Source organism: Salvelinus alpinus, chromosome 3, assembly GCF_045679555.1.
Source record: "Salvelinus alpinus chromosome 3, SLU_Salpinus.1, whole genome shotgun sequence".
Lineage (NCBI taxonomy): Eukaryota > Metazoa > Chordata > Actinopteri > Salmoniformes > Salmonidae > Salvelinus > Salvelinus alpinus.
Genome location: NC_092088.1, coordinates 24,539,868 through 24,567,796, shown reverse-complemented (window position 1 = coordinate 24,567,796; position 27,929 = coordinate 24,539,868). Strand labels below are relative to the sequence as shown.

The 27,929-nt window shown below is 43.1% G+C and overlaps 2 protein-coding genes across 2 annotated transcripts; both read left to right on the top strand.

The window, feature by feature from the left end:
- Positions 1-2,077: 2,077 nt before the first annotated feature.
- On the top strand, positions 2,078-13,461 carry LOC139570395 (E3 ubiquitin-protein ligase CHIP-like). The gene is made up of 8 exons (XM_071392234.1): positions 2,078-2,584; positions 3,686-3,922; positions 4,153-4,351; positions 4,746-4,911; positions 5,249-5,327; positions 5,518-5,574; positions 11,238-11,354; positions 11,643-13,461. The coding sequence occupies exons 2-8, from the start codon at positions 3,809-3,811 to the stop codon at positions 11,766-11,768; spliced, it is 858 nt and encodes a 285-aa protein (XP_071248335.1). The 5' UTR covers positions 2,078-2,584; positions 3,686-3,808; the 3' UTR covers positions 11,769-13,461.
- Positions 13,462-13,950: 489 nt separating this feature from the next.
- On the top strand, positions 13,951-16,655 carry crp1 (C-reactive protein 1). The gene is made up of 3 exons (XM_071392236.1): positions 13,951-14,096; positions 14,249-14,306; positions 14,746-16,655. The coding sequence occupies exons 1-3, from the start codon at positions 14,094-14,096 to the stop codon at positions 15,354-15,356; spliced, it is 672 nt and encodes a 223-aa protein (XP_071248337.1). The 5' UTR covers positions 13,951-14,093; the 3' UTR covers positions 15,357-16,655.
- The last annotated feature ends 11,274 nt before the right edge of the window (positions 16,656-27,929 follow it).

The following is a 27,929-nucleotide window of genomic DNA, read 5'->3' as shown; positions in this document are numbered from 1 at the left end:
ACTTAAATTCACACAGGACACCGGATAAAATAGGAGAAGTACTCCAGATATAACAGACTGACCCTAGCCCCCCGACACATAAACTACTGCAGCATAAATACTGGAGGCTGAGACAGGAGGGGTCAGGAGACACTGTGGCCCCATCCGATGATACCCCCGGACAGGGCCAAACAGGCAGGATATAACCCCACCCACTTAGCCCAAGCACAGCCCCCACACCACTAGAGGGATATCTTTAACCACCAACTTACCATCCTGAGACAAGGCCGAGTATAGCCCACAAAGATCTCCGCCACGGCACAACCCAAGGGGGGGCGCCAACCCAGACAGGAAGATCACGTCAGTGACTCAACCCACTCAAGTGGCGCACCCCTCCTAGGGACGGCATGGAAGAGCACCAGTAAGCCAGTGACTCAGCCCCTGTAATAGGGTTAGAGGCATAGAATCGCAGTGGAGAGAGGGGAACCGGCCAGGCAGAGACAGCAAGGGCGGTTCGTTGCTCCAGAGCCGTTGGAAATGGTTCCAATAGTTTTTCCAACATTAATTTTCCCCATAAGGGATTTTAGAATCGCTTAAAATAAGGGCTGTGTTTCGTGTAGGCTTACCCTGTCGTGACGTTTTGATAATCATGTAAATCTCTCTCGGACAAGGTGACTTTTATCAATATATTTGGATCTATTTACTCTCAGATTTAAAAAAATGCTAATTTGCATCAAAGTTAAAATCATGCAAAACTACAAATCCCGGCAAGCTCCTGCACATCATCTCTAGCTGACACCTTTCCTAACAGGTATTGTGTCAATGTAAAATTTGCACAAGACAGTTCTCAGAACTGTCCATTTAAAGAAATTTTGCCAATGTATTAATTACTACATTTAGCTAACATTAGATAGTTAATCGAGAGATTCTTACATTTGCCTTGATTCGGCAGTCTCGTCCAGATCATCATGGCATTTGTAGTTCTTTATGATAGCCACATTAGCAGCTAATTAGCATTTCATTTTGAGTGGCTAAATACAGGTGAATATATTGATAAAAGCTACCTTGTCCTAGAGAGATTTACACAGTTATCAAAACGTCATGCCCGGGTAAGCCTACACGAAACACAGCCCTTATTTTACGTGTTTCTAAAATCCCCTAAATGTACGGTGGGGAAATGATTGGAACCATTTCCCTGTCTGACCTCTAGGTTTTATGGGTATTATGACAAATTCTCTAAAACGACTTGAGGCGGCTTATGGTAGAAAAATGAACATTCAATTATCTGCAACAGCTCTGGTGGACATTCCTGCAGTCATCATGCCAATTGGACGCTCCCTCAAAACTGAAGGCAAACAACTTCTCTGGTAGAAAATGGCCTATGTGGGATCGATATTAGTCAAACGTTTATTCTAGTGTCAAAATGTACTACAAAGTGTAAATAGGATCATGTTTGTCATAAAGTCAGTCTCATCCAAAATTGAGATTTGCAAGATAATTAGGAAAAAATATGTATTTTGCTGAATAAAGGGTACCATACAGTGGTACTCTATCCTGACAAGATACATGTCTTGATAAATTTGATTTGATTTGTCTCTCCGCCCTAACAATGGGAGTCGTTGTTCGCAAAGCGGCATGGCAGGCTGTCTAGCTCCCGCCTATCCTTTCTTTGGATTGCTGGATACATCTCATTATTGTAAACCTTTTTTGAATATTCGAAGAGGGTTGTTGACGACAACCGCCTGCATTCAATGGAGAGATGCTGTGCTACTAGCCCCATGTCATGAATATGCATAGCAAACTCCAATATAAAGTGTTTTTTGTCCTACTTATATCAGTACACTCGTAAGAATTACGAAACTTATGTTCAATCAAATAAACCTCACGTAGCAAATAAGCCATACATTTTTTTGTTGACCAAATTCGACTTTCATTGACCCCCGTTAAAAAACTCCTTGCTTGGTGGGGAAAAACAACGAAAAAACGCCATCTGCTGGAGGGAGATAGATTTTCCACCGAGTTGGGTCTTCCTTTTCCTCTATGCATGTAGTCGCAATTCGGAAAATGTTTATACCCATAATGCAACACATTTTGAAATGCAGTGACCAACGTTGGTCAACGTCATGACAAAAGTGATCCGCTCGAACGCGCCCAATGACTTTGCCTTCGGGTATACTATGAAACGAAATTTCGCTTCCTGGGCTGCTTTCATCAAATTGGTCAGACCCAACCTTGCTTAGCTAGACGCGTGATGTGAGCCTCAGTTGTTGCGGAAAGGCAATCAGACCAACCCTGACTTTGATGATACGGAATCAATTAGCACATATTAAAAACGTGTATCATTTACACCCATTATTCCTCTGAATTGCATGAGCATATATAATTTGATGACATGTTGTCAAAGAGTGTATTCTGTTAGACGTATTTTCACTGAAGCCTACCTCGCGGGTTTCCGTCGTCTACATCATGACGTCAGCATAAAAACAAACTTGCTAGCTCCTGTCAGCTCTGTCGTGACAGCTCAATGGGAAAAGCAAATCAATTAGAATTGAAATCGAAAGATACTGGCACATCAACCGCCTGTATGTGAAATTCCTTTGAGAAGGTGAGGTTACATATGTTTCTGTTGTGTAGAGCTAGTAGTAGATAAATAACCGCATATTTGAGGTATGCTAGCCGTTAGCAAGCTAACCATCTAACGTTAGTTGGCTAGCGTTAGTTGTTTATTCGCGGGGGGTTGTTGTGAGGTTTGCAGGGATTTGGACGTTGCAATGTACTATACATTTGCCATAATTTCGAGTTCAGTCAACCGCAAACTCATGGTGGGGAAAGTCCACTCTAGCTAGCTTTAAGATTAGTTAGCTAGCTAAATTACCTTCTTAGCTAACCACCGTTGCTAGCCCTTGACCATGACTCACAGTTCCATTACAGTACATTTCACATAAATAATTGGACGAAGGCGTCTTCTGTAGGGTGACGTTTTGTTAAGAGCAGCGACGCTCGGTCTGAACATTAACAGTACGATTTTGGAAGCATAAATACATTATCTTTGACATCGGCGAGAAATCATTTTATAAAATAATGTTAAATCAAAAGGTTAAGTTGATACACACCTTTATAGGGTTATGGTTCCCACACGGGCACATTTCCATGTTATACAGCTCTTGTTTACGGGAAACAGACAGAAGACAGTGGGCAGACAAACTGTGCTAATTACTGTAACTACCTGCGTCTCGGAACACCTGCGTGTAAACGGTAGACACAAACGTGTTGTCACTGAAAAATACTATGTGCTGGAACTGTGTTAAATCCGGTTAAAACGATGTTCAGACAGTGTGTATTTATTTGTTAAATGATTTTGATGTGATATGAAAGTAGAGCGATTTATGTTTCTAGAACCGTACCGCAATTGAGTATTTTACTGTTTTGGCTTCCTTGGCGTAAGGAGTAATGTTTGGCTCCTTTAGTCCAATATTAGGTTAGTTAACTACCTTATTTTTTCATTGCGACGTGGACCAACGTTAGAAAGCATAGCTAACGTTATAGTCTTGACCTAGCTAACTTTCGTGACTTGACACGGTTATGTTGCTCAATTTATGAGTTGCCACAGCGACTGCACCTCATCAGAAGCGCTCGATGCAGTGCAGGTGCATTGCAGCAGCAAGGCATTGACTGTTACATGACGCTGCCCATCTTTCGTTTGTAGTTGGTGAGAAGACAAAGAACAGACGGCCTGGCCATTCTTTCACCTGACAGCTAGCCAGCCGGAGAGACGGGGAACAGGATAGGGAAGCAGCGCGGAGCAGGCGCCGCGGAGCCACCTGAGAAGATGGCAGGCAGCCCGGAGAAGAGTTCCACGGCACAGGAGCTGAAGGAACAGGGCAACCGACTGTTCCTCTGCCGCAAGTACCAGGAGGCTGCCACCTGCTACAGCAAAGCCATCGTGAGTAGCGAGCTACCTCCCTTTCTGCCGGATGATGTAGTAGTAGCTGACATGGCTAGACTTGTCCGCATGCTTTGAAAGGGTATGACATAAGATATTGACACTGACTTATTCACCTATTTTGAATGGATTCATGTACGTATAGAAAGTAGCCTATACGCTGGACTGATGCACCCTTACAACAGTAGCCTGTGCAATATGTTTGTGTTTTGTGTGTATCCTGCCAACAGAACCGTAACCCGTTGGTGGCGGTGTACTACACCAACCGGGCTCTGTGCCACTTGAAGCTGCAGCAGCATGACAAAGCCCTGGCGGACTGCAAGCACGCGCTGGAGATGGACCCCCAGTCGGTCAAGGCCCACTTCTTCCTGGGCCAGTGTCACCTGGAGCTGGAGAACTACGACGAGGCCATCGGCAACCTGCAGAGAGGTCAGGATCAACCCTCAAGGCCAGTTTCCCGGACACAGATTAAGCCTGGGTCTTCACAAAGTCAGAGTAGCAGTACCAATATAGGCTCAGTTTGTCTTTTAAAGTTAATAAATATGATTATATGGCCCCCTCAGTATTGCAACACAACATTGATGTGCATTTTTGTTTTGAGTGCTAGTTAGAATGCTATGTGCTGCAATTTAACTAAACCTCAGAGGTGCCGAGTACTGTGTAATGATACTAAACTGAAATTGTTTTGATTGTTGTAGTGCAACTAAAATGTTCTCTTGTATAATGCTAAGATCTGTAGATGGGAAAATAGGCCGCCTAACAGTTTTAAGCTTTTACTTTCAATGGAGAACATTAATGATGTCTGGACCCGTTCTGTGGGCAGCTTACAACCTGGCCAAGGAGCAAAGGCTGAACTTTGGCGACGACATCCCAAGTGCCCTGCGGCTCGCCAAAAAGAAACGCTGGAACAGCATCGAGGAGAAGCGCATCAACCAGGAGAACGAGCTGCTTGCCTATCTCACCAAACTCATCCTGGCTGAGAAGGAAAGGTGAGGGAGGGACCTGGAGCAACGCTCTTAGACTGAGACTCATACTAGTGTATGAGCAAAACGCCTGCACTGATATTCCATTTCCTATGGGGAAGCATACAAGTTCATTGCGTATGAGTTCATTGCCAGAACCCCCTTGAATGACATTAAATGAGTTGCTACATATCCTGCCCAGTGTTCTACACATGCGTAATCATGTGTGATAATAAAATTGTTGAGATGTTGGTGCAAATCTTGGGGAATAAGTCGGGTTAATGCATTAGAATTTGCGGGTGCGTTTTCTGTCCCAATCTTAGTGAATGATTAAGGAAATGCTACGTCTTTATATTTTTCTCAGGGAAGTGGCGGATTGCCGGGAAAACAAAGAGGCGGACAATCCGAGTGGCAGTGACGTCGTCAAGATCAAATCGAAACATGTAAGTTATGTCTATATCCTCCTATGTCAATATACAGGGACCAGTTGCTTTTAAAGTATTGAGCACTGGTGTCGTGTAACTGAATTTCTGTCATGTTGCCTATTTCTCCATATCTCATTGATATTGAGGGGCGTTTGTATTAGTGCTCTGTGCTAGCCCTCACCCAACTCTCTGCTCTTCTCCTAAATAGGACAAGTTCTTTATGGACATGGAGGAGCTCTTTTCACAAGTGGACGAGAAGAGAAAAGTGAGTGATACATTTTAAATTAGTTGAACACACCGTTTACTACGATTGTGGTCAACTTTCAATCCAGACTAATTTCACTAAATCTTACTGATTATTCATTATCGTTAGCCGTAGCATAACACAGCTCTGTATTACTGAAATAACAATACATATTTGATCTTATTCATAAAATTTCACACAATTTCATTTAGAGAAAAACAATTTGTCCACACTGTTTCTCTGATCAGCTGTGTCTGACCCACCCCCTTGCTTTGACACTTAGCTGTGCCAGTGTTATGGTTACCAAAATAGACTAGCACTCCACCTCCTATTTCCAGTCCAAGCCGTTTCTACAGCAACCACCACCTCAAGTTGCTTGTCGAGGCTTGTTATGAAGGATTATCGGGGCCTATATATAGTTGTTGACTTGGTACATGTAATTGTCATTGTCAGTTAAGAAGACACCGTCTTGCCTCTGTCAACATTGGTGTTTCAAACCCCTATACTGGGTTGTGTTCATTAGGGCACACCGTAGCAAAATGTTTTACCGTGGAAAACGAGGATTTCTTATTGGACAAGTTCAGGTAGTCCGTCCCTTTTACAGTCAGTTTTCTTCTATTTGTTACCTAATGAATATGGCCCAGATCTAGATGGTGTCTAGGGAAGTGGTGTTCAGCTAGTGTGCCTTGATGAACTCTCAGGTGTGCTGTGAAATTTTTCCTAATCTAGATTATTATAATATTTTTTTAAAGACATCGAACTCTCCCTTATAAACGTGATCTGTCGGATGCTCATGGAATTTTGACTTGGAATCACCAGTGAGGCTCAGATATAACATTGAATGGCACACACAGTTACATCTGTATCGTTGTTTCAAGTCCGGTGTGCTCAGGCTGTTACGTTTGTATAATTTGAGGGACGCGCATCACGAGCAAAGCCATTTGTATCATTTTACATCGCCTGTGAGAACCATTAGCACAGGCAAGTCTGATTTAGGCTTACCTGTAACACAGCATCTTCCATAGAAACAAACGGAACATGGCTTTGTGTCCGTAGTGGCACCTTTAGAATGCGTCCGGGGCGCCTAAGCGACCGCTTAAACCTGGATCTGGCCCTCGGTACACACAAATGAGTCATCACGATTTAAGGAACTATGAAACTACTTCAAATAAACCCTATTTAATCTACAAAAAGTGTTTCACAAAATAGATGATTTGCTGTATGGATCAGATTAGGAGGTCATTACCACTACATTATAGTCATTACCACTACATTACACTTCAAATTTCCCTGTTAATCTTTTTTTATCCCATCACGGTTCAAAAAAAGTTTGGGAACCACTCATCTAGGGGGTAGTATTTATATTTACATGTACAGTTGAAGTCGGAAGTTTAAATACACATAAGTTGGAGTCATTAACTCGTTTTTCAACCACTCCACAGATGTCTTGTTAACAAACTATTGTTTTGGCAAGTCGGTTAGGACATCTACTTTGTGCATGACAGAAGTAATTTTCCCAACAATTATTTACAGACAGATTATTTCACTTATAATTCACTGTATCACAATTCCAGTGGGTCAGAAGTTTACATACGCTAAGTTGACTGTGCCTTTAAACAGCTTGGGAAATTCCAGAAAATGGTGTCATGGCTTTAGAAGCTTCTGATAGGCTAATTAACATAATTTGAGTCAATTGGAGGTGTACCTGTGGATGCATTTCAAGGCCTACCTACAAACTCAGTGCCTCTTTGCTTGACATCATGGGAAAATAAAAAGAAATCAGCCAAGACCTCAGAAACAAACAATAGTACGCAAGTATATACACCATGGGACCATGCAGCCGTTATACTGCTCAGGAAGGAGGCATGTTCAGTCTCCTAGAGATTAATGTACTTTGGTGCGAAATGTGCAAATCAATCCCAGAACAACAGCAAAGAATCTTGTGAAGATGCTGGAGGAAACGGGTACAAAAGTATCTATATCCACAGTAAAACGAGTCCTGCATCGACATAACCTGAAAGGCCGCTCAGCAAGGAAGAAGCCACTGCTCCAAACCCGCCATAAAAAAGCCAGACTACGGTTTGCAACTGCACATGGGGACAAAGATCGTACTTTTGGAGAAATGTCCTCTGGTCTGATGAAACAAAAATAGAACTGTTTGGCCATAATGACCTTTACACCTTTATTTAACCAGGCAAGTCAGTTAACTTTTTATGGCTGCATCGATATGACAACAGCCAGTGAAAGTGCAGGGCGCCAAATTCAAACAGAAATCTCATAATTAAAATTCCTCAAACATACATGTGTTTTATATCATTTTAAAGGTAATCTTGCTGTTAATCCCACCAAAGTGTCCAATTTCAAATATGCTTTTCAGCGAAAGCACTACAAACGATTATGTTACGTCACCACCAAACCACAATAAGCACAGCCATTTTTCCAGCGAAAGATAGCAGTCACAAAAAGCAGAAATAGAGATGAAATGAATCACTAACCTTTAATGATCTTCATCAGATGACTCATAAGACTTCATGTTACACAATACATGCATGTTTTGTTTGATAAAGTTCATATTTATATAAAAAAAATCTGAGTTTACATTGGCGCGTTACATTTACTAGTTCCAAAAACATCAAGTGATTTTGTATAGCCACATCGTTTCAACAGAAATAGTCATCATAAATGTAGATGATAATACAAGTTATACACATGGAATTATAGATATACCGCTCCTTAATGCAAACGCTGTGTCATATTTCCAAAAAACTCAACGGAAAAAGCAAATCGTGCAATAATCTGAGACGGTGCTCAGAACAATAGCCAAATTAGCCACCATGTTGTAGTCAACAGAAACCAGAAAATACATGATAAATGTTTCCTTACCTTTGATGAACTTCATCAGAATGCAGTCCTAGGAATCCCAGGTCCACAATAAATGCTTGATTTGTTCGATAATGTCTGTTATTTATGTCCAATTAGCTACTTTGGTTAGCGCGTTTGGTAAACAATTCCAAAGTCACAAAGCACGTCCACTATAACGTGACAATGTCCAAAAGTTCCATAACAGTCAGTAGAAACATGTCAAACGATGTACTGAATCAATCTTTAGAATGTTGTTAACATACATCTTGAATAACGTTCCAACCGGAGAATTAGATTGACTTCAGTTGAGCGATGGAACGGAGCTGCCTATCACGTGAACGCGCGTGGTCAGCTCGTGGCAGTGGTGACTAATTCCTCCTTCGGCCCCCCTTCACATTAGAGTCATCAAACAAAGTTCTATTGACTGTTGACATCTAGTGGAAGCCGTAGGAAGTGAAAACTCATCAATATCTCGCTGTAATTTCAATGAAAGCTTGGCTGAAAATCTGTCACCTCAGAAGAATTCCAAACAGGAAGTGGAACTTCTCAGGTTTTTGCCTGCCATATGAGTTCTGTTATACTCACAGACATAATTCAAACAGTTTTAGAAACTTCAGAGTGTTTTCTATCCAATACTAATAATAATATGCAAATATTAGCAACTATGACTGAGGAGCAGGCCGTTTACTCTGGGCACCTCTGTGCACCTTTCATCCAAGCTACTCAATACTGCCCCTGCAGCCATAAGAAGTTAAGAACACATTCTTATTTTCAATGATGGCCTAGGAACGGTGGGTTAACTGCCTTGTTCAGGGGCAGAACGACAGATTTTTACCTTGTCAGCTCGGGGGATTCAATCTTGCAACCTTACAGTTAACTAGTCCAACGCTCTAACCACCTGATTACATTGCACTCCACGAGGAGCCTGCCTGATATGCGAATGCAGTAAGCCAAGAAAAGTTTAATGCTAGCTAGCAACTTATCTTATAAAAAACAATCAATCAATCATAATCACTAGTTAACTACACATGGTTGATATTACTAGTTTATCTAGCGTGTCCTGCGTTGCATATAATCGATGCGGTGCGTATCGTTGCTTCAATGTGTACCTAACCATAAACATCAATGCCTTTCTTAAAATCAATACACAGAAGTATATATTTTTAAACATGCATATTTAGCTAAAAGAAATCCAGGTTAGCAGGCAATATTAACCAGGTGAAATTGTGTCACTTCTCTTGCGTTCATTGCACGCAGAGTCGGTGTATATGCAACAGTTTGGGCTGGCTAATTTGCCAGAATTTTACGTAATTATGACATAACATTGAAGGTTGTGCAATGTAGCAGGAATATTTAGATTTATGGATGCCACCCGTTAGATAAAATACGGAACGGTTTCACTGAAAGAATAAACCTCTTGTTTTCGAGATGATAGTTTCCGGATTGGACCATATTAATTACCTAAGGCTCGTATTTCTGTGTGTTATTATGTTATAACTAAGTCTATGATTTGATAGAGCAGTCTGACTGAGCGGTGGTATGCAGCAGCAGGCTCGTAAGCATTCATTCAAACAGCACTTTTGTGCGTTTTGCCAGCAGCTCTTCGTTGTGCTTCAAGCATTGCGCTGTTTATGACTTCAAGCCTATCAACTCCCGAGATTAGGCTGGTGTAACCGATGTGAAATGGCTAGCTAGTTAGCGGGGTGCGCACTAATAGCGTTTCAAACGTCACTCGCTCTGAGCCTTGGAGTGGTTGTTCCCCTTGCTCTGCATGGGTAACGCTGCTTCGAGGGTGGCTGTTGTCGATGTGTTCCTTGTTCGAGCCCAGGTAGGAGCGAGGAGAGGGACGGAAGCTATACTGTTACACTGGCAATACTAAAGTGCCTGTAAGAACATCCAATAGTCAAAGGTTAATGAAATACAAATGGTATAGAGAGAAATAGTCCTATAATTCCAATAATAACTACAACCTAAAACTTCTTACCTGGGAATATTGAAGACTCATGTTAAAAGGAACCACCAGCTTTCATATGTTCTCATGTTCTGAGCAAGGAACTTAAACGTTAGCTGTCTTACATGGCACATATTGTACTTTTACTTTCTTCTCCAACACTTTTGTTTTTGCATTATTTGAACCAAATTGAACATGTTTCATTATTTATTTGAGGCTAAATTGATTTTATTGATGTATTATATTAAGTTAAAATAAGTGTTCATTCAGTATTGTTGTAATTGTCATTATTACAAATACATTTTAAAAATCGTCCTATTAATCGGTATCGGCTTTTTTTTGTTCTCCGAGTATCGGCTTTGAAAAATCATAATCGGTCGACCTCTATATTGGAGTGGCCTCAATCCTATAGAAAGTTTGTGGGCAGAACTGAAAAAGTGTGTGCAAGCAAGGAGGCCTACAAACCTGACTCGGTTACACCAGCTCTGTCAGGAGGAATGGGCCAAAATTCAGCCAACTTATTGTGGGAAGCTGGTGGAAGGCTACCCGAAATGTTTTACCCAAGTTAAACAATTTATTGGCAATGCTACCAAATACTAATTTAAAGGCAATGCAAATACTAATTGAGTGTATGTAAACTTCTGACCCACTGGGAATGTGATGAAAGAAATAACAGCTGAAATAAATCATTCTCTCTACTATTATTCTGACATTTCACATTCTTAAAATAAAGTGGTGATCCTAACGGACCTAAGACAGGGAATTTTTTGTGAAACTGAGTTTAAATGTAGTTGGCTAAGGTGTATGTAAACTTCCGACTTCAACTGTATGTATCATTTTACATGCATGTCTATTCTTGTGAACCCCACAGAAGCGGGAGATCCCTGACTACCTGTGTGGAAAGATCAGCTTTGAGTTGATGAGGGAGCCCTGCATCACCCCCAGTGGGATCACCTACGACCGCAAGGACATTGAGGAGCATCTACAGGTACAGTATTCCATCCTTTTATAGACATCTACTCGGCAGAAGTATAGATAAACCGTTGCCCATTCATAGACCTACTGTTTTATCCACACTACCGATCACTTACCGCTAAATTACCACCAATTTAGATTGCTATAAATACACTTGCCGTTCCTACTTGATCAACCACTCACCCAGAGGGGTAATAGTATCCAAAGCAAACTGTAAACTATGCATAATAATGAAAGCCACCATCTCACAGCTACACCAATACCTCAAACAATCGTTCCATTTTTCCTCCGTCCTCTGTAGCGAGTGGGCCATTTTGACCCGGTCACCCGGAGTCCTCTGACTCACGACCAGCTGATCCCCAACCTGGCCATGAAGGAGGTCATCGACGCCTTTATCCAGGAGAACGGTTGGGTGGAGGACTATTGAACCCCCTATGGCTCGTAGATCCACACGTCCCAGAGCTGAGACCCACACCAGAAGTGTCAAGAAAAAAAATAAGAAAAAAGGAAGTGACAGAATTCACAAACTCCCTCCTGGACCTGCACTTTACACATAGGGGGGTCACACTATGGACTGCAAAATGACAGCCATATCTCCAGGTGATTCCTCTCTTTCTAAATCGGTCTCCTCTCTCTCCCCTTCTCTCTGAATCTTTCTTTATCACTTCCCTTCCTCTGATAGTCCTCTATCCCTCAGAATCAGGGGCCATGTTTCTCAGGTCTCTCTCTTCCCCTCTATCTCTCTGTGCCACAATCCTCTCTGAACACATCGCACTGCACGCTGGTCTCAAAACCCTCTAATGTAAAGCTTCCAATCTCTTCTCAAATATAACCATTGGAACTATCTACCCAAGTGATGAAAATATTAGCCTTTTATCTAACTCTTACTCCAGTATTTTTGTTTACTTCAATTTTTTTTTAACATAATGGGTTAGTTGTACTGTAATGACTTATTTCCCACAATTCAGTGTTGGTGGTCTTGGTCAATTTGATGCCAAATTGTTATTTTACTTTTCAAACAATCTAGTGTGGATTTTTTTAATGCAAGATAATAGCAAATGTGAGAAATGTATTATAGAAAAACTGACCAACCAAGTCGGTCTGCTTCATGTCATTGCCTGTGATGTGGAGTTATAACAAGATCATACAAACTATAATGTTCCAACCGATGGTCAACGGTCCTCTATTGCATTATATCAGTCCCTCATAGCGGGCAGTTATACTATGTTGAATGTATGCATATAGTGAGAGTGAATAGATTAAACCCATTTTATTTTACAACGAGTTGTATGTATTATTACAGTAGTACCAAATGGCATTCTTGTCGTGATCCAAAAAGGAGATTCGAATGATAGACAATTCATCAGTTTAAAGTGCTGCATAGAGACTCTACAAGGTCGTTTCTATTTCCTCTGTAATGGTTCAGATATCTGCATTTTTATCATAGGAGAACATCGTCTTTACTTTCTCTTTGGGTTTGAAGTTCTTGAAACCTGTTTTTCGAAGGACTGTGCTGTAATTGCTGTTATTAGAGACAAAACAATAGGTGCGTGCGCTTGGACAATGTTTGGCTGATGGCTAGTAGTACAACCGCCGGTACAGTATGCATTTGACATGACAATGGACTCCCTACATTGTTAAGCATGAGGTCTGCTCAGGTTGTTATAAGCATTCAGGTCTGCTTTGCAAAGAACGTGCCTACTTTACTATAACCACACAGTAGCCGTAGGTATTCACAACTTTAAAAATGTAAGTGTGACAACTGACTAATGGTCAAAGCAGTCATGTTCCCAATACTTTGAGAGTCTCCTATACCTTCTCATTTCAGTGTCTTTCCCTATTTTTTGATCTAAACTATGTCCCCCCTTCCAGCATTTCTAACCAATCACAACAATCAGTGTTGCAGTACCTTGACTAGGAGCTTGGAATTCTCGGCTGTTGACAGTCTTAGATATTTCTCAGTTTTTCTCAATTAGTTTACGTAAGTCCCCTTTCTCAACTGAATGTATGTGATTTTAGTGAACTGCAGGTTTTGTGTTGGGGTGAGGGGTTGGCTTTTTGAGGACTTCTGAAGAGCTTGAGAATAAACAACTGTATTAAATGTAGATATGTTAATTATACACGTGACCTTGGTTTGTTCCTTTTTGTCTCCTTGTGAAATGTTCATGTGATTTTTTTTTTGCGCACATTACTTTTCATCACATCTAGCACTTTTAGCAAGGCACTTAACCAATAACCTGCTCCAAGGGGTCCTTAACCTGCTCCAAGGGGTGCTGCTTCCAGCATCTGAGGTGTGTGTGTCGTGCTAGGGAGGTTGGGAAATCGAAAAACAGACAGCAAAAAGAAGAGTTGTAAGTAAATCAACCTGTCAATCAGACATTAGTACCGGTCGAAACAAAATTGTACATGCACAAGAGACCATGAGGTTGCTGGACCTAGAATTCACCCTTAATCAAAACACAGTCATTCAATGAATTAATAGACGATACACACCCACAATCACATGTTCTGAAAGTGTGTGCGCGCGTCCGCCCGGGCGTGTCAGTCAAAACAAAAAGGCCAGTGTCACCCAGACCCAATCCCCCCCTGCACACACCGGGTCCATTGTCAGCACAGCCGTCCATTGAAGTGATGTAATGGTCTGGTACTAGGAGGGAAGAGGCGTACAGACACCATGGCATTAAGAATAGACAGGCGTGACCGAGTGCGCTAGCATCATCACCTTTCAGTGGAATAACAACCTTAAATCAACATGGTAAGAGCAATACTGTTTTGTGTGCTGAAGCATTTTGTTAACAGGATATGCACTTTACTATAGTATATGATGTATTTACTACTATTTATTGTTTTCACAATGACCGTAGTAGTGGCGTGTTTTGCCATTCTGATATGTGTTTGTTGTGGTAGATAACTGCCAGGCTCATACTCCTACTGGGTATCGTGGGTGTCACCTCAGCCAATGAAGGTATGTTTTGGTTGGTAGGCTATGGAATATAGGGAAAAAATGTACGATTGATTATTTCTTTAATTATTTCTTTGCTTAACTATTATTGTTAAGATCCCAAATAGTAAATCCTTTAGCTCATATCATGTGTGCATACCTCAAGTAAAAAATTCCCTATTAACTCATGTTTTTTAAAATGTTGCGCTTCTCTGAGAGAATTCATCATATTCAGATTGCTCTCATGCCACGCTGTTTTTATACTGTTGTGACGGCAGTACAACATCTGGTGACCGTCAAGTGGTTTGGACCTCTTGGTTTAACGATTGCTGGGCTGACAGTCACGGGAACCCTGGTTCAAGTCCCATTCAGACAACACCATTAATGTTCCACAATACTGTTGTCATCTTCTCCAGTGACTGCTCTAATAGACAGTTGATGTTGTTTGTGGTGGTGTTTACAGTTGGCCTGGGCGGGAAGGTGCTGGTCTTCCCGTATGAGACGGACTTCAGCTTCGTGGCGCTCATCCCCCAAAAGGAGATGGGCCTGCGGGCGTTCACGCTGTGCATGCGCGTGGCCACCGAGCTGGAGGGCGAGCGGCAGATCATCCTGTTCGCCTACCGCACGCCCGACTACGACGAGCTTAACGTGTGGCGCGAGAAAGACGGCCGCATCGCCTTCTACCTGAGTGGCGACGGCGCCTTCTTCCACCTGCCGCCCATCACCACATTCAGAACAAGTCTCTGCCTCACCTGGGAGTCCCGTACCGGGCTGGCCGCCTTCTGGGTGGACGGCCGCCGCAGCACCTACCAGGTGTACAAGCCGGGCCACACCATCCGTCCCAAGGGGACCGTCCTCCTTGGGCAAGACCCGGACAAACACCTGGGAGACCTGGAGGCAGTGCAGAGCTTTGTGGGGGAAGTGACCGACCTCAACATGTGGGACTATGTGCTGCCCAGAAGCCAGATACAAGCCCTGCATTACGAACATAAGATCGCCAAAGGAAACATCTTTGACTGGGCCACCATCGAGTACCAGCTGAACGGGAATGTGATGGTGGTGGATGATGACTGACTCGGAGTGGAGTCGCGAGCGAACGCGGATGTGACCCGTTTGTGTGTGTCTGCTGGACTGCTACTGACCTTTTTTCATTAGTTTGGTCTTCTAGATCTAGTCACTTGCTTTCCTTATGTAGTCAATTAACTATGTTCCCTCACAAAATACCAGTTGTTCATAAGAAGAGATGGACATTTTGTGATGTTTAAAAAGTCTATGCAGAAATGTCAAAACCAGATTCCAAAAGGTCCTTTCTTTTTATAACTATTTAGGATAGATACGGTATGTCCTCACCTAATGCATGCATGGTGAGATTAACCATTTTTTATTAGCATTCCAGCAGTTATGTTAATTCATGAAGCAAGATGTGAAAATTTGGTATACTACTATTTAACTTTAACTTTATTAGTCTCCTCTTGCAGCCTGCTAATTATCATGAATGTTCAGTACAAATTGCATACAGTAAGCAAATTAACCTGTTTAGTTACAGAGCCAGTTTATTTATTGCTCTCAGCATGGTTTCATTTTTTTGTGGCCTCATGCCAGGCTTCTAGGGATTTGTATACATTTGTCACGTGGCTGGTGAGCACTATTTTCAATGGAATGTACCATATTTAACCACAAGCTGGCAGTATATGCTAGTTTAATCAGTGAGCGCCAAATAATACATTTCATGATCATGCATGGTTTCATTTTTTGATTTAACTAGGAGAGTCAGTTAAGAACAGATTCTTATTTACAATGACTGCCTACACGGACAACGTTGGGCGCCGCCCTTTGGGACTCCCAATCACGGCCGGTTGTGATACAGCCTGGATTCGAACCACTGAGATGCAGTGCCTTAGACCGCTGCGCCACGCGGGAGCCCAAATAGTGTGGCATTCTTGTGCTCAAGATTTCAATTGCTTTTGTTCCCGCTAATGACTAAATTGAAACTGTTTACATTAGACCTGCAATGTTAAAATCATGCACGTCAAATGATTTGATATCGATTTTATTCTTAAATATGAACAATGTTACCACTATTTTGACAATTGTTTATGGAAAACGGGATGAGTGAATGAAAGGTGAATGAAAGCTGAAAGAGAAGGATGATTCATTATTTCTATACTTAATAATTTAACTGCGCTTTGAGACAAACCTGCAATTGTGATGTTTAAAAGCTATTGCCATAATGTTGCCTTTGGTTATCACACTCCCTCTCATAAATGTTCAATGTTTAAACTGATGTAAGAATGCTTTTTGGGTCTGAAATCAGATCTTGGCATGTGCATAACTAAAAGTGTGTGTTTATTAAAGAGAAAATAGGTCTTTGAACTTTTTGAGCATCCACTTTGAATTCTACCTACAATTGCCGGTGAGACCTTCACAAGGTAAAGTAGTGGTGGTATACTGTGCCATTGTTTAATTGTTCTAAAATTAATTGGCCATTTGTTCATGTGTAATAACCTATCTGTTGTGAATGATGTTTGCATTAAAAAGAAACACCACATGAATAGTATAGACATTTGTTCACTGCGCCAATAATGAAGTGTAGGGTGTAGTCCGGATAACATTGACCCTTGAAAGAACCCACTGGGCACAGACGTCAATAAAACGTATATTCCATGTTGGTTCAACGTAATTTCATTGAAAAGACGTGGAAACGACGTTTGAGTCAACCAGTGTGTGCCCAGTGGGGAAGCATGTGTCAAGTCCCTGTGCTGACTTAGTAGCAGCTATGTGCTGTAGTTAGTAGTGTGCCTGTTCTTCTGTGGCACTATGAACCCGTTCTCTCTTCCCCCTCCATCTTGACCTCCTTGGAGAGGAAGGAGGAGTTTCCAGTGAACATACAGCCTAGGCCCCCCAGAGGGTGGGAAAGTGCGGCGTTCCGAGTTTGTGTGTGTTTATTTGGACCCAATCCCCCGTCGGCTCTCAGCAGCAGCAGCTAAATAAGGAGGGGAGGGCGAATGAGTTCTGACTGCGGGTCAGCAGCCAAATGTTCCACCTTCTTGAATGTTGCAATGCATCAATCGCGCTGCCCACTCACTGTGTGGTAACACCTTTGTGGACCATCTGCCCAGGCAGGCTCCTCAGCCCTCTGGTTTCAACCACACATCTCTGTTTCTCCTCTCCTCCTTTCTCTCCTCTCGCATCCATGCCCAAGAGGAGCGCTAGCTGCCTTCCAGCCTAGACGCACACACACACACACACCACCCCCATCACACCCCCAACCCATACACACCATATCACCATATCCTCTTTACTTTTACTTATGGTTGATGAACTTTCAAGTTAAGTCAAGTTTTTGAACTTTTTGAACTATGAATGAACCATGAATACATCCCATATTGCAGGAGACTAGAGATGAATTAGTGAGTAGGAATATTTTGGAATATTTCTGAACAATTCATTATATTGGCCTATTTTGTACTGAAGTGAAGGTTTATGGCAGCAGTCATTGAGCCTATTTGGAACATCTCAAAAGTCCAATTTGTGTGTTCTTGTTCGGCAGTATATTTCATAATTTCCATAATAATGGACTTTAGTGACAAAAACACCATTGGGAACCCTTTATACAAGATCAACTATCAGCATATTTGTTTCAAACATTATTTTATAGGATTATATACAACCTGGTCTCAGTTTTAGTACCATATTGATGTTTTGAACCATTAAATAATTTCTGAACATTTTACCTTAAATGTAGGTTTACTTACAACATCTAAACATTTATTGTAGAGCCATTTTCACCTCTTTATGGTCATCTAGTGAAATAGTAGGCCTATAATTACTTACTCCATGTCCTTCGAATGGGGTCTTTTGCGTGTATTGTACAACTGAGCAAACACTTGCGGGGCGCCTTGTTCTGCTCGCGGAGACGGAGGGAGCCAGCAGCGGCGGCGGCCTGTGAGATCTGCATAATCGCCCATTGTTGGGCCATCCGAGGCGGTGCGGTGCGGTGCATGCAGCTCGTTGCTCGTCCCTGCGTGTGCGAGCTGGTGAAATGTCTTCCACGCGAGAGGACATAGACGGCGCGAGGGAGGCCCGCGTGAGCCGGTGGGGAAGACAGAAGGAGGCCCGTTCTGGATTCCTTCGAGCAACTCCAAATAGATTTCCAGGCAAAACATATTTGCATACGCAAGACAGTGCTACGAGCTATCTGGGTGAGCTCTGGCACGTGTCCATTGAACAGATGGATATTTTTTTAAAGAGCTTTCTTGCAGAAATGTTCATTCCATTAAAACGTGGATGTTTATCCTGCTTCTGTCAGATTCATAAAACAGAATGTAATCCTAAATGTGATCCTTTATGAATCCGGTTATTACCTTGTATTAGTGAATTGTTGACACAAGGATTTGATATCCTAGTAAGAAAGAGCACTTGAATATTGTTTAATAATAACAGAAACAAAAATGAAAAACATGGAAACTTAAAAAGATTAACCAAACAAGTCACATTTTGTTCAGTTTTAGGTTACAACCATATCTTCTGTAAAACTCCATGAACTATCTTTAGTTGATACATACACTACATTCATTTAAAAAATGTATTTAACCTTTATTTAATTTACATGACCAAAAGTATGTGGACTCCTGCTCGTCGAACATCTCATTCCAAAATCATGGGCATTAATATGAAGTTGGTCTCGCTTTTGCTGCTATAACAGCCTTCACTCTTCTGGCACGACTTTCCACTAGATGTTGGAACATTGCTGCGAGGACTTGCTTCCATTAGTGAGGTCAGGGCGCTGATGTTGGGCGATTAGGCCTGGCTTGCAGTCAGCGTCCAAATTCATCCCAAAGGTGTCCGATGGGGTTGAGGTCAGGGCTCTGTGCAGGCCAGTCAAGTTCTTCCACACCAATCTCGACAAACTATTTCTGTATGGACCTCACTTTGTGCATGGGGGCATTGTCATGCTGAAACAGGAAAGGGCCTTCCCCAAACTGTTGCCACGAAGTTGGAAGCACAGAATCATCTAGAATGTCATTGTATGCTGTAGCTTTAAGATTTCCCTTCACTGGAACTTAGGGGCCTAGCCCAAACCATGAAAAACAGCCCCAAACCATTATTCCTCCTCTTCCGAGCTTTACTCCACTCCAGCACTTACTTGGCATTGCTCGTGTTGATTTTAGGCTTGTGTGCGGCTGCTCGGCCATGGAAACCCATTTCAGGAAGCTCCCGACGAACAGTTCTTGCGCTGACATTGCTTCCAGAAGCAGTTTGGAACTCGGGAGTGAGAGTTGCAACCGAGGACAGACGATTTTTTACACGCAACACACTTTAGTACTCGGCAGTGCCGCTCTGTGAGCGTGTGAAGGCCTACCACTTCGTGGCTGAGCCGTTGTTTCTCCTAGACGGTTCCACTTCATAGCAGGACAGAAATTTGATGAACTGACTTGTTGGAAAGGTGGCATCCTATGACAGTGCCATGTTGAAAGTCACTGAGCTCTTCAGTAAGGCCATTCTACTGCCAATGCTTGTCTATGGAGATTGCATGGCGGTGTGCTCGATTTTAGAAACCTGTCCACAACGGGTGTGGCTAAAATACCCGAATCCACTAATTTGAAGGGGTGTCCACATACTTTTGTATATATAGTGTACATGTATTTCACACTGATCAGTGCAGAAATCTCTACAAGTACACGTCAACTAGCTATCTAGCGTGTCTCTCTATTGTGATTCTTGTCTTCAACATGCCAAATTCACAATTACTTGAAATACTGTATGTGTCAGTAAAATGATACAGTACTTCACATTTACAAGAAACTTTCACAATCATCCGGGTGCATTATATTTTGTCTGGGGTAATATTTCTGAGAGTAGAGGCTTTAGCTTGAGTTCAACACATATTAACTATGTCTGGTAATTATCATAGATTTTATTAAAAGTATTACGAATGGAAATATGGGAATGAGAATAGTGTTGAGTAAGGTCTCTCTCTCTCTCTCTCTCTCTCCTCCAGAGATGGAGGTTATAATGTCCCCAGTATGCTTGCTCTTCCACCCCCTCTGGGTTGTATGAAAAATTCACCAGGCCTCCCCATTAGAGTCAGTTTGAATCAGAGAGCATGCACTTCTATGGCCTCCCTCCTGACACGTTCGCCACTCCGCGACTTAGTAACGCAAATGTTACGTTTTAAAAAAACACACACAAAAAAATCACTGCCTTTCTGAAATTTCTGACTCTCCCCGACGGTGTCAGGGTAGTAGTGTCATATAGTGTCTCCTAACTCCCTCCACACACTTGCACGTGCACTACGGACATACGCACGCACACACGAACACACATGCGCGCTTGTTAAAACCAGAGGCGTTGTACCCTTTTCCATCCAGCCTTTTCACACTTCTTGTGTGAATCCTGACCTTCAGTTGAATGTGTGAGGGTGAGAGAGAGTGTGTAAGTGCTGTCCGGTGGAAGACCTTCAGGACTGCTAGGAATGGTACTTTCTTTTTCCAAACGGCCCTACTGTAAAGTAGGAACTAGAGCCAAATGCCCCACTTCCTGAATGTAGTCACATTTATTCATTTATATATGTTTACTTTAAAAGTAAAGTAAACATATAATGCAAGTTTGACTTTTCGATAAAAAAAAAAAAAGTTAACTGACCATATATATTTATTGGGGAGATTTATAGTTAATCAAGTATCTTTTATGGTACCAAATCGCTTAGACACTGCATCGTCCACTACTAGAAGGGTAGGTATCTAATCTAAACCAAGGTGTGTTCAGTATTTTCCTCCCATCTCCATCTCCACTGCAGTTAGATGGACTGAGGGAAAAGCAGCAATGTGCCTCTGTGGTCGACTGCATTGTGTGGGGCTTTTAGCAGTGAATTCCTCTCTGTCGCCCCTGGGCTGGCCTCCCTCTCATGTGAACATATGAGGCGTGCCAGGGCGCGTGGCACTGGGAGCAAGGCCAGGGCCCCTCATTAAATATTACAGCCCTCTAAATGGATGGAGATTAGCCTCTGTGGGAATGTTAGGGGCTTAATATGCCCCCCGGCCAGAGAGAGGGGCTCCAACTCCACTCTGCTCCGCTCCATCCTTAGGAGGAGAAGAGAGTGCACACTCGCTGTGTGTGTGGGGTGTGGACATGAAGGGGAGGGGGGGGGTTGTAAATGCATGTAATGGGGAGTAGTTTAGGGGGAAAGGGTTGGCAATGGTGTCAGGGGCTCGGGATAGGTTAGAGATGCTACGACAGCTCAGGGGCACTGTCTTCTTATAGTCTCTATACTATGTCTATAGTACATCACCACTTCTTACATGGAGTGAAGCCTAGTAGTCCTAAAACTTAGTCTTAATTAACTCTCATAATCATCTCTAGACAGTCTTAAAAATCCTGTCCTCTCCAACACATAAATTCCAGTGTCATTCCCTGGAGGACTTCAATATGACTCTCGCTATTAAATCTGTTTTTACTTCCCCAAACAGTTACACCCCAAGAAAAAAATGTATTTTGCAGAATTGTAGATGCCTAGACTTAAAACAGTTATACCAAAATCACTGTTTTCTGATCATCACCTCAGTTGATATTTAGGGCTAGATTCAATCCGGACCTCGGGAAGATCCGCGTTATAGCGTGATTGAAATGTAAAGGTCATTTCCGATTGAGCCGTCATATGCTGCGTTTACCGTGAACGTAGTCTCCGCGAACGCAGGAACGTTGCCTTTAAATTTCAATCGCGCTATAGCGCAGATCTTCTGCAGTCCGGATTGAATCTAAGCCGAAATTGGACCGCAAACATATCACCTGGGTTGCCTTACAGGTTATAAAGTTAGGAGAAGGTCTATCAATGGATTAACACACATAATGATTGACTCTGTGGCTGAATCAACGTGAGGAAAGCATCTCTCCAAGGCACGTTAAGTAAATGACTGTACCTTTTAATTGCATACTGTTTTCTATGCCCTGTTATGTCAGCTCAACATTCGTATTGAATTATTGACGAGTTGGTTTTGTAGTTCGCCGGGCCTGAAATGCTTTTACAGATGTGTGTGTGTGTGTGTGTGTGTGTGTGTGTTGAGGTCTTTGCATGAAAACCCCAGAGTGAATTATTTACAACCACACATAGCCTTTGAAAATGGAAAAATAGGATCTCAGTATTTCCTTATGAAAATGTTTGCATGTAATTGTTTATACTGTATGATAGTTTGAGTGTCATCAACATGTTATTGGAAAATCAACTTTAATGTAGTTTAATCAGCACATTATCCACAAGATATCCTGACGATATTATTTGACAAACATTTGGATTGTATGTTTACTTTCTGTTTATTTCACTGGCAATAAAATGCATTCATATCCACGCCTTCCTATTAGGATAATGGATTTTTACACACACACACACACACACACACACACACACACACACACACACACACACACACACACACACACACACACACACACACACACACACACACACACACACACACACACACACACACACACACACACACACACACACACACACACAGAGAGAGAGAGAGAAAAAACATAAAAACACATGCATTCATATAAGGGTATTAGATTTACAAACACACACACACACCACGTGGGCACAGATCCACAAAGAAAAAGAATGCACAGACATAAGTGCACGCACGCACGCACACACACACACACACACACACCTACATACACAATCAACACACACAAAAACACACAAGCACTCTATGCCAGTGGGTAGGGACTAGCCTGAAAGATTGAAAGCAATTAAAACTATCATCTGCAGTGGCTGTGGGCAGGCCCGTGGCTGCGAGGGGGGAGCTGCCACTGTGCATCAACCTCTCCGTCTCAGCAAACGCACAGCGACAGAAAGGAGCGCAGAGGAGGCCCTCTCTCCGAAACTGAGACGCATCGTTAGAGTCGTACACAAACTCAATGCATAGTAGCACCTCGGTGCTCCAGCAACCCTCCAGTAGTGTCTGCTATAGCCCACACACCGCTAGGTTTCCGTTCAAGTTGAACACGTCCTATAGCTTGAGCAACCCCCGAAGACACAGCAGTCAGAACACTAGTTAACACACCAGTAGCGCTTCCTTGAATTATGTCACGCAACAAGAGCCACACTCAACATAATGGCAATTTTCCATAGCTCTGCAGTAGTTATATTTGCCCTCACTGTGGCAACGCTGTACTAACACAATGACAACATAGATGTTCCAATTAGCTCTGTGCTGGGACTTCCACTTTGTCCCTTAACTCCCGTAAAACCAAGCCCTCAAGTATGACTGTAAGGGCCAAGTGAAAGAAATGGAATATGCTTGTAACCTCAAAGAGCATGGCATGTCTAGGGCGGCTTTCAAGCCCTTGGAGGTGAAATGGTTGAGCTGACATGTTTTCCTGATGGCACTGTATATTTACCAGCAACAGGGAGAGATACACTAGTAGGCCTGTATACACAATAAAAGTAAGACAAATGTATTTTGTATTATCTGCTCCATGCATAAGTCTAAAAGGTCACTTGGTATGAGCATGTACTGTGCACACAAAGAGAAACACACAACAACATGCACACACAGAACCAATCTGTCCAATCTGAGTTGATGGAAATGACTCCAAGCTGTTCACCCGAACTTGGAGCTTTTTACCTGGGTTTAGATCCCCAGGAAATGGTGGCTGTCTGACTTAGTCTGTCTGGACCTCTAACAAGTCTCCTCAGGACAAGTCCACCCCTACATCATCAGCCACTGGAACTCTCTCTCTCCTCCATCTCGGTCTCTCTCGACCGATCGGCCCAGCCTGTCACTCTCGCTTAGAGTCGACATTAGCACCGGTGGTTTCCCTCTTCCCAGCTCGTCTTTTTTTCTCTCTCCCTTGTGCGTTTGAATACATATCCCCGTCCCTCTTTAATTTGACAGGGCCCTGTTTTGTCAGGCTGACAGGCCGATAGCAGGACACTAATAGGCCGCAGAGACCACCAGCAAAGCACCAGCCAGGGCAGCCCCTGCGGTGCCAGGCCAGATCACCCTCCACATGTCTCGGGGCGATGCGGGCATGGAGGGTGGGGGGGGTCGAGCGGGACAGAGGGCCAGCCTGGCTGGTCGAGCTGGTTAACCCTGTCACACTGGTCATAGCAGACTGGGCCAGACTCCCATACAGACACCCGTCACTGAGCCTCTCCAAACAGTGGGGTGAAAAGAGCAGCCAGGGAGGGGGGATCTGATGACTGGTGACTGGGGCTGCCACTCAGAGCCAAGGCCTTAGCCATCATCAGAGACATTAGGCCTGATGCGGAGAGGGGGAGAAGGGGGTTAGTCTATTAGTCCCACTGTTTGTTTGGTGATGGAACCAGGGTGGAGCAGCTGGGAAGGGGCTGATGTGCTTGTGGAGGGGGTGGTGGTGGTGTGTGTCAGCCCCTCTAGGCTGCTTGTCTGCCTGACTGTGACCTGCTAGACTTTTATAAGGGTTAATTGGTAGGTGGGGGGAGCTTGGCTGTTTTGGTCTGGACAGGTACCCCAGATTAAGACAGTGGGTATTGTTTCCTTTGACAGGGCTAGTTTATTGCCAGATGACTTGAGGGCATTAAGACAAAAACATCCCAGTCAAATGTGAGTGTGCTCATGAAACGCTGAAATGCTCATGAAACGCTCTCAAAAGGCTGAAGTGGATGACCCTATCATGAGGTTTCACGAGTTTGAGGACCAGACATTGAAAGGGATTTTGAATATTTATTGGGGAAATTGAATGGATGGATGTGGATTTGAGAAAGGATTCAGGGGGAGGGGAATGAGAACGGACCGGGTAAAGTCAAGGGCTGCAGATGAAGGATCCAGGGGCTGGACTTGGTTCGGGTTGACATCATCAGGCCGTGGTAGTTAAGCTGCTGTGGTGATGGCAATCCCCCCAGGAGATCCTTGGAAGAACCGAAACTATAGTGAACAAAAATATAAACGCAACATGTAAAGGGTTGGTCACAATACATCACACGGCCAAGCTTCCTGCCATCCAGGACCTCTATACCAGGCTGTGTCTGAGGAAGGCCCTAAAAATTGCCTAAGACTCCAGCCACCCTAGGCATAGACTGTTCTCTCTGCTACTGCACGGCAAGCGGTACCAGAGCGCCAAATCTAGGTCCAAAAGGCTTCTTAACAGCTTCCCCCAAGCCATAAGACTCCTGAACAGCTAACCAAATGGCTACCCGGACTATTAGCACTGACCCCCCATTTTTACGCTGCTGCTACTCTCTGTTTATCTATGCATAGTCACTTTACGTCTACCTACATGTACATATTACCTCAATTACCTTGAATAACCGGTGCCCCGGCACATTGACTCGGTACCGGTACCCCCTGTATATAGCCTCGTTACTGTTATTTTATTGTTGCTCTTTAATTACTTCAGTTTATTTAGTAAATACTTTAACAGTTATTTTTTTCTTAAAACTGCATTGTTGGTTAAGGGCTTGTAAGTAAGCATTTCACTGTAAGGTCTACACCTGTTGTATTCGGCACATGTGACAAATACCATTTTATTTGATGTTTCATGACCTGAAATAAAAGATCCCAGAAATGTTCCATGAGCACCATTTTTTTTTATTTTGCTCAAATTTTGTACATCCCTGTTAGTAAGCATTTCTCCTTTGCCAAGATAATCCATCCACCTGACAGGTGTGACATATCAAGAAGCTGATTAAAAAGCATGATTATTACACAGGTGCACCTTGTGCTGGGGATAATAAAAAGCCACTCTAAAATGTGCAGTTTTGTCACATAACAATGCCACCGATGTCTCAAGATTCGAGGGAGCGTTCAATTGGCTTGCTGACTGCAGGAATGTTATGTCCATAGCTATTGCCAGAGAAATTCATGTTAATTTCTCTACCAATGTCATTTCAGAAAATGTGTCAGTAAATCCAACCGGCCTCACAACCGCAGACCACGTGTAACCAACACCATCGAAGTGCCTCCACATCCGGCTTCCTTACATGCAGGATCGTATGAGATCAGCCACCCGGACAGCTGATGAAACTGTGGATTTGTATGAGAGAAGAATTTCTGCAGAAACCGTCAGAAACCGTCTCAGGGAAGCTCATATGCGTGTCGTCCTCAAGAGGGTCTTGACCAGACTGCAGTTTGTCATCGTAACCAACTTCTGTGGGCAAACTCAACTTCGATGGCCACTGGCACACTGAAGAAGTGTGCTCTTCATGGATGAATCCCAGTTTCAACTGTACCGGCAGAGTATGGCGTTGTGTAGGCGAGTGGTTTGCTGATGTCAACGTTGTGAACAGAGTGCCCCATGGTGGAGGTGGGGTTATGGTATGGGCAGCCATAAGCTACAGACAACAAACACAATTGCATTTTATCAATGGAAATTTGAATGCACAGAGATACCGTGACGATTGATGCCATTGATCCGCCGCCATCACCTCATGTTTCAGCATGATAATGCACAGCTTCATGTCACAAGGATCTGTACACAATTGCTCGATGCTGAAAATGTCCCATTTATTTCATGGTCTGCATACTCAGACATGTCACCCATAGAGCATGTTTGGAATGCTCTGGATCAACGTGTACAACAGCGTGTTCCAGTTCCCACCTAAAATCCAGCAACTTCACACAGCCATTGAAGAGGAGTGGGACAACAAGCCACAATCAACAGCCTGATCAATTCTATGCGAAGGAGATGTCACACTGCATGAGGAAAATGGCAGTCACACCAGATACTGACTGGTATGTAACCAACAGATGCGTATCTGTATTCCCAGTCATGTGAAGGCCATAGATTAGTGCCAAACAAATTTATTTCAATTGACTGATTTCCTTATAGGAACTGTAACTCAATAAAACCTTTGAAATTGTTGCATTTATAGTTTGTTAAGTGTAGTTGAGATGCAACTTGATAAGACTTGTAACACACATTAACATGCACTGCAGAACAAAGAGGAGGATTGTTAGTTTGGTCAAGTTTAAGTAGGGTGGCAGTGGCAGTGGCGATTAAGGAGTGTGAGCACAGGTGTGGAGGCTGATTAGCAATGAGTTGCAGCTGATGCTTGTTGAGGAGCTGCGTTCAAGGCAACTAGTTAAAGTGTTGAAAACAGGCATGGAGGCTGATTTGGAAATTAGTAGCAGCTGAAGCTTGTTGAGTTGCTAGGGAGCTGCATTCAAGGCAACTAGTTAAAGTGGTTGCAGTAAAGTCTGGTCCCCTCTCCTGAATTGTTAATACTTTAAGAGCGACTGCCCATAAAAGCAACTATTCCCTTTGAAAACGCTCTATGTGGCATCGCTATGAGTCATAAACATTTATTCTAGTGTTAAAATTGACTACAAAGTGTAAATAGGATAATTTTTGTCAAAGTCAGTCTCAACTAAAATGGAGTTTGGAACCTCAGTGCATCACAACAAGTAAATGAAGCTTGGGTTTTGATTACAATTATGTCAACAAATCATGCCCCCTTTTGCCAAGCTCCACATGCAAATCGCACCTCATCCCACTTCGCTTCCCTTCCCTTCATTGAAGGAATTTGATTTATCAGGCCTGGGCACCCTGTTTGGCTAGTTTTGCTTGCATTCGTTTTGGAACCGGGCTGCGTCCCGAGCGTGAGTGTAACGGCTTTCTTCTGTGGACGAAGGAGAGGACCAAAGCGCAGCGTGGTTAGTG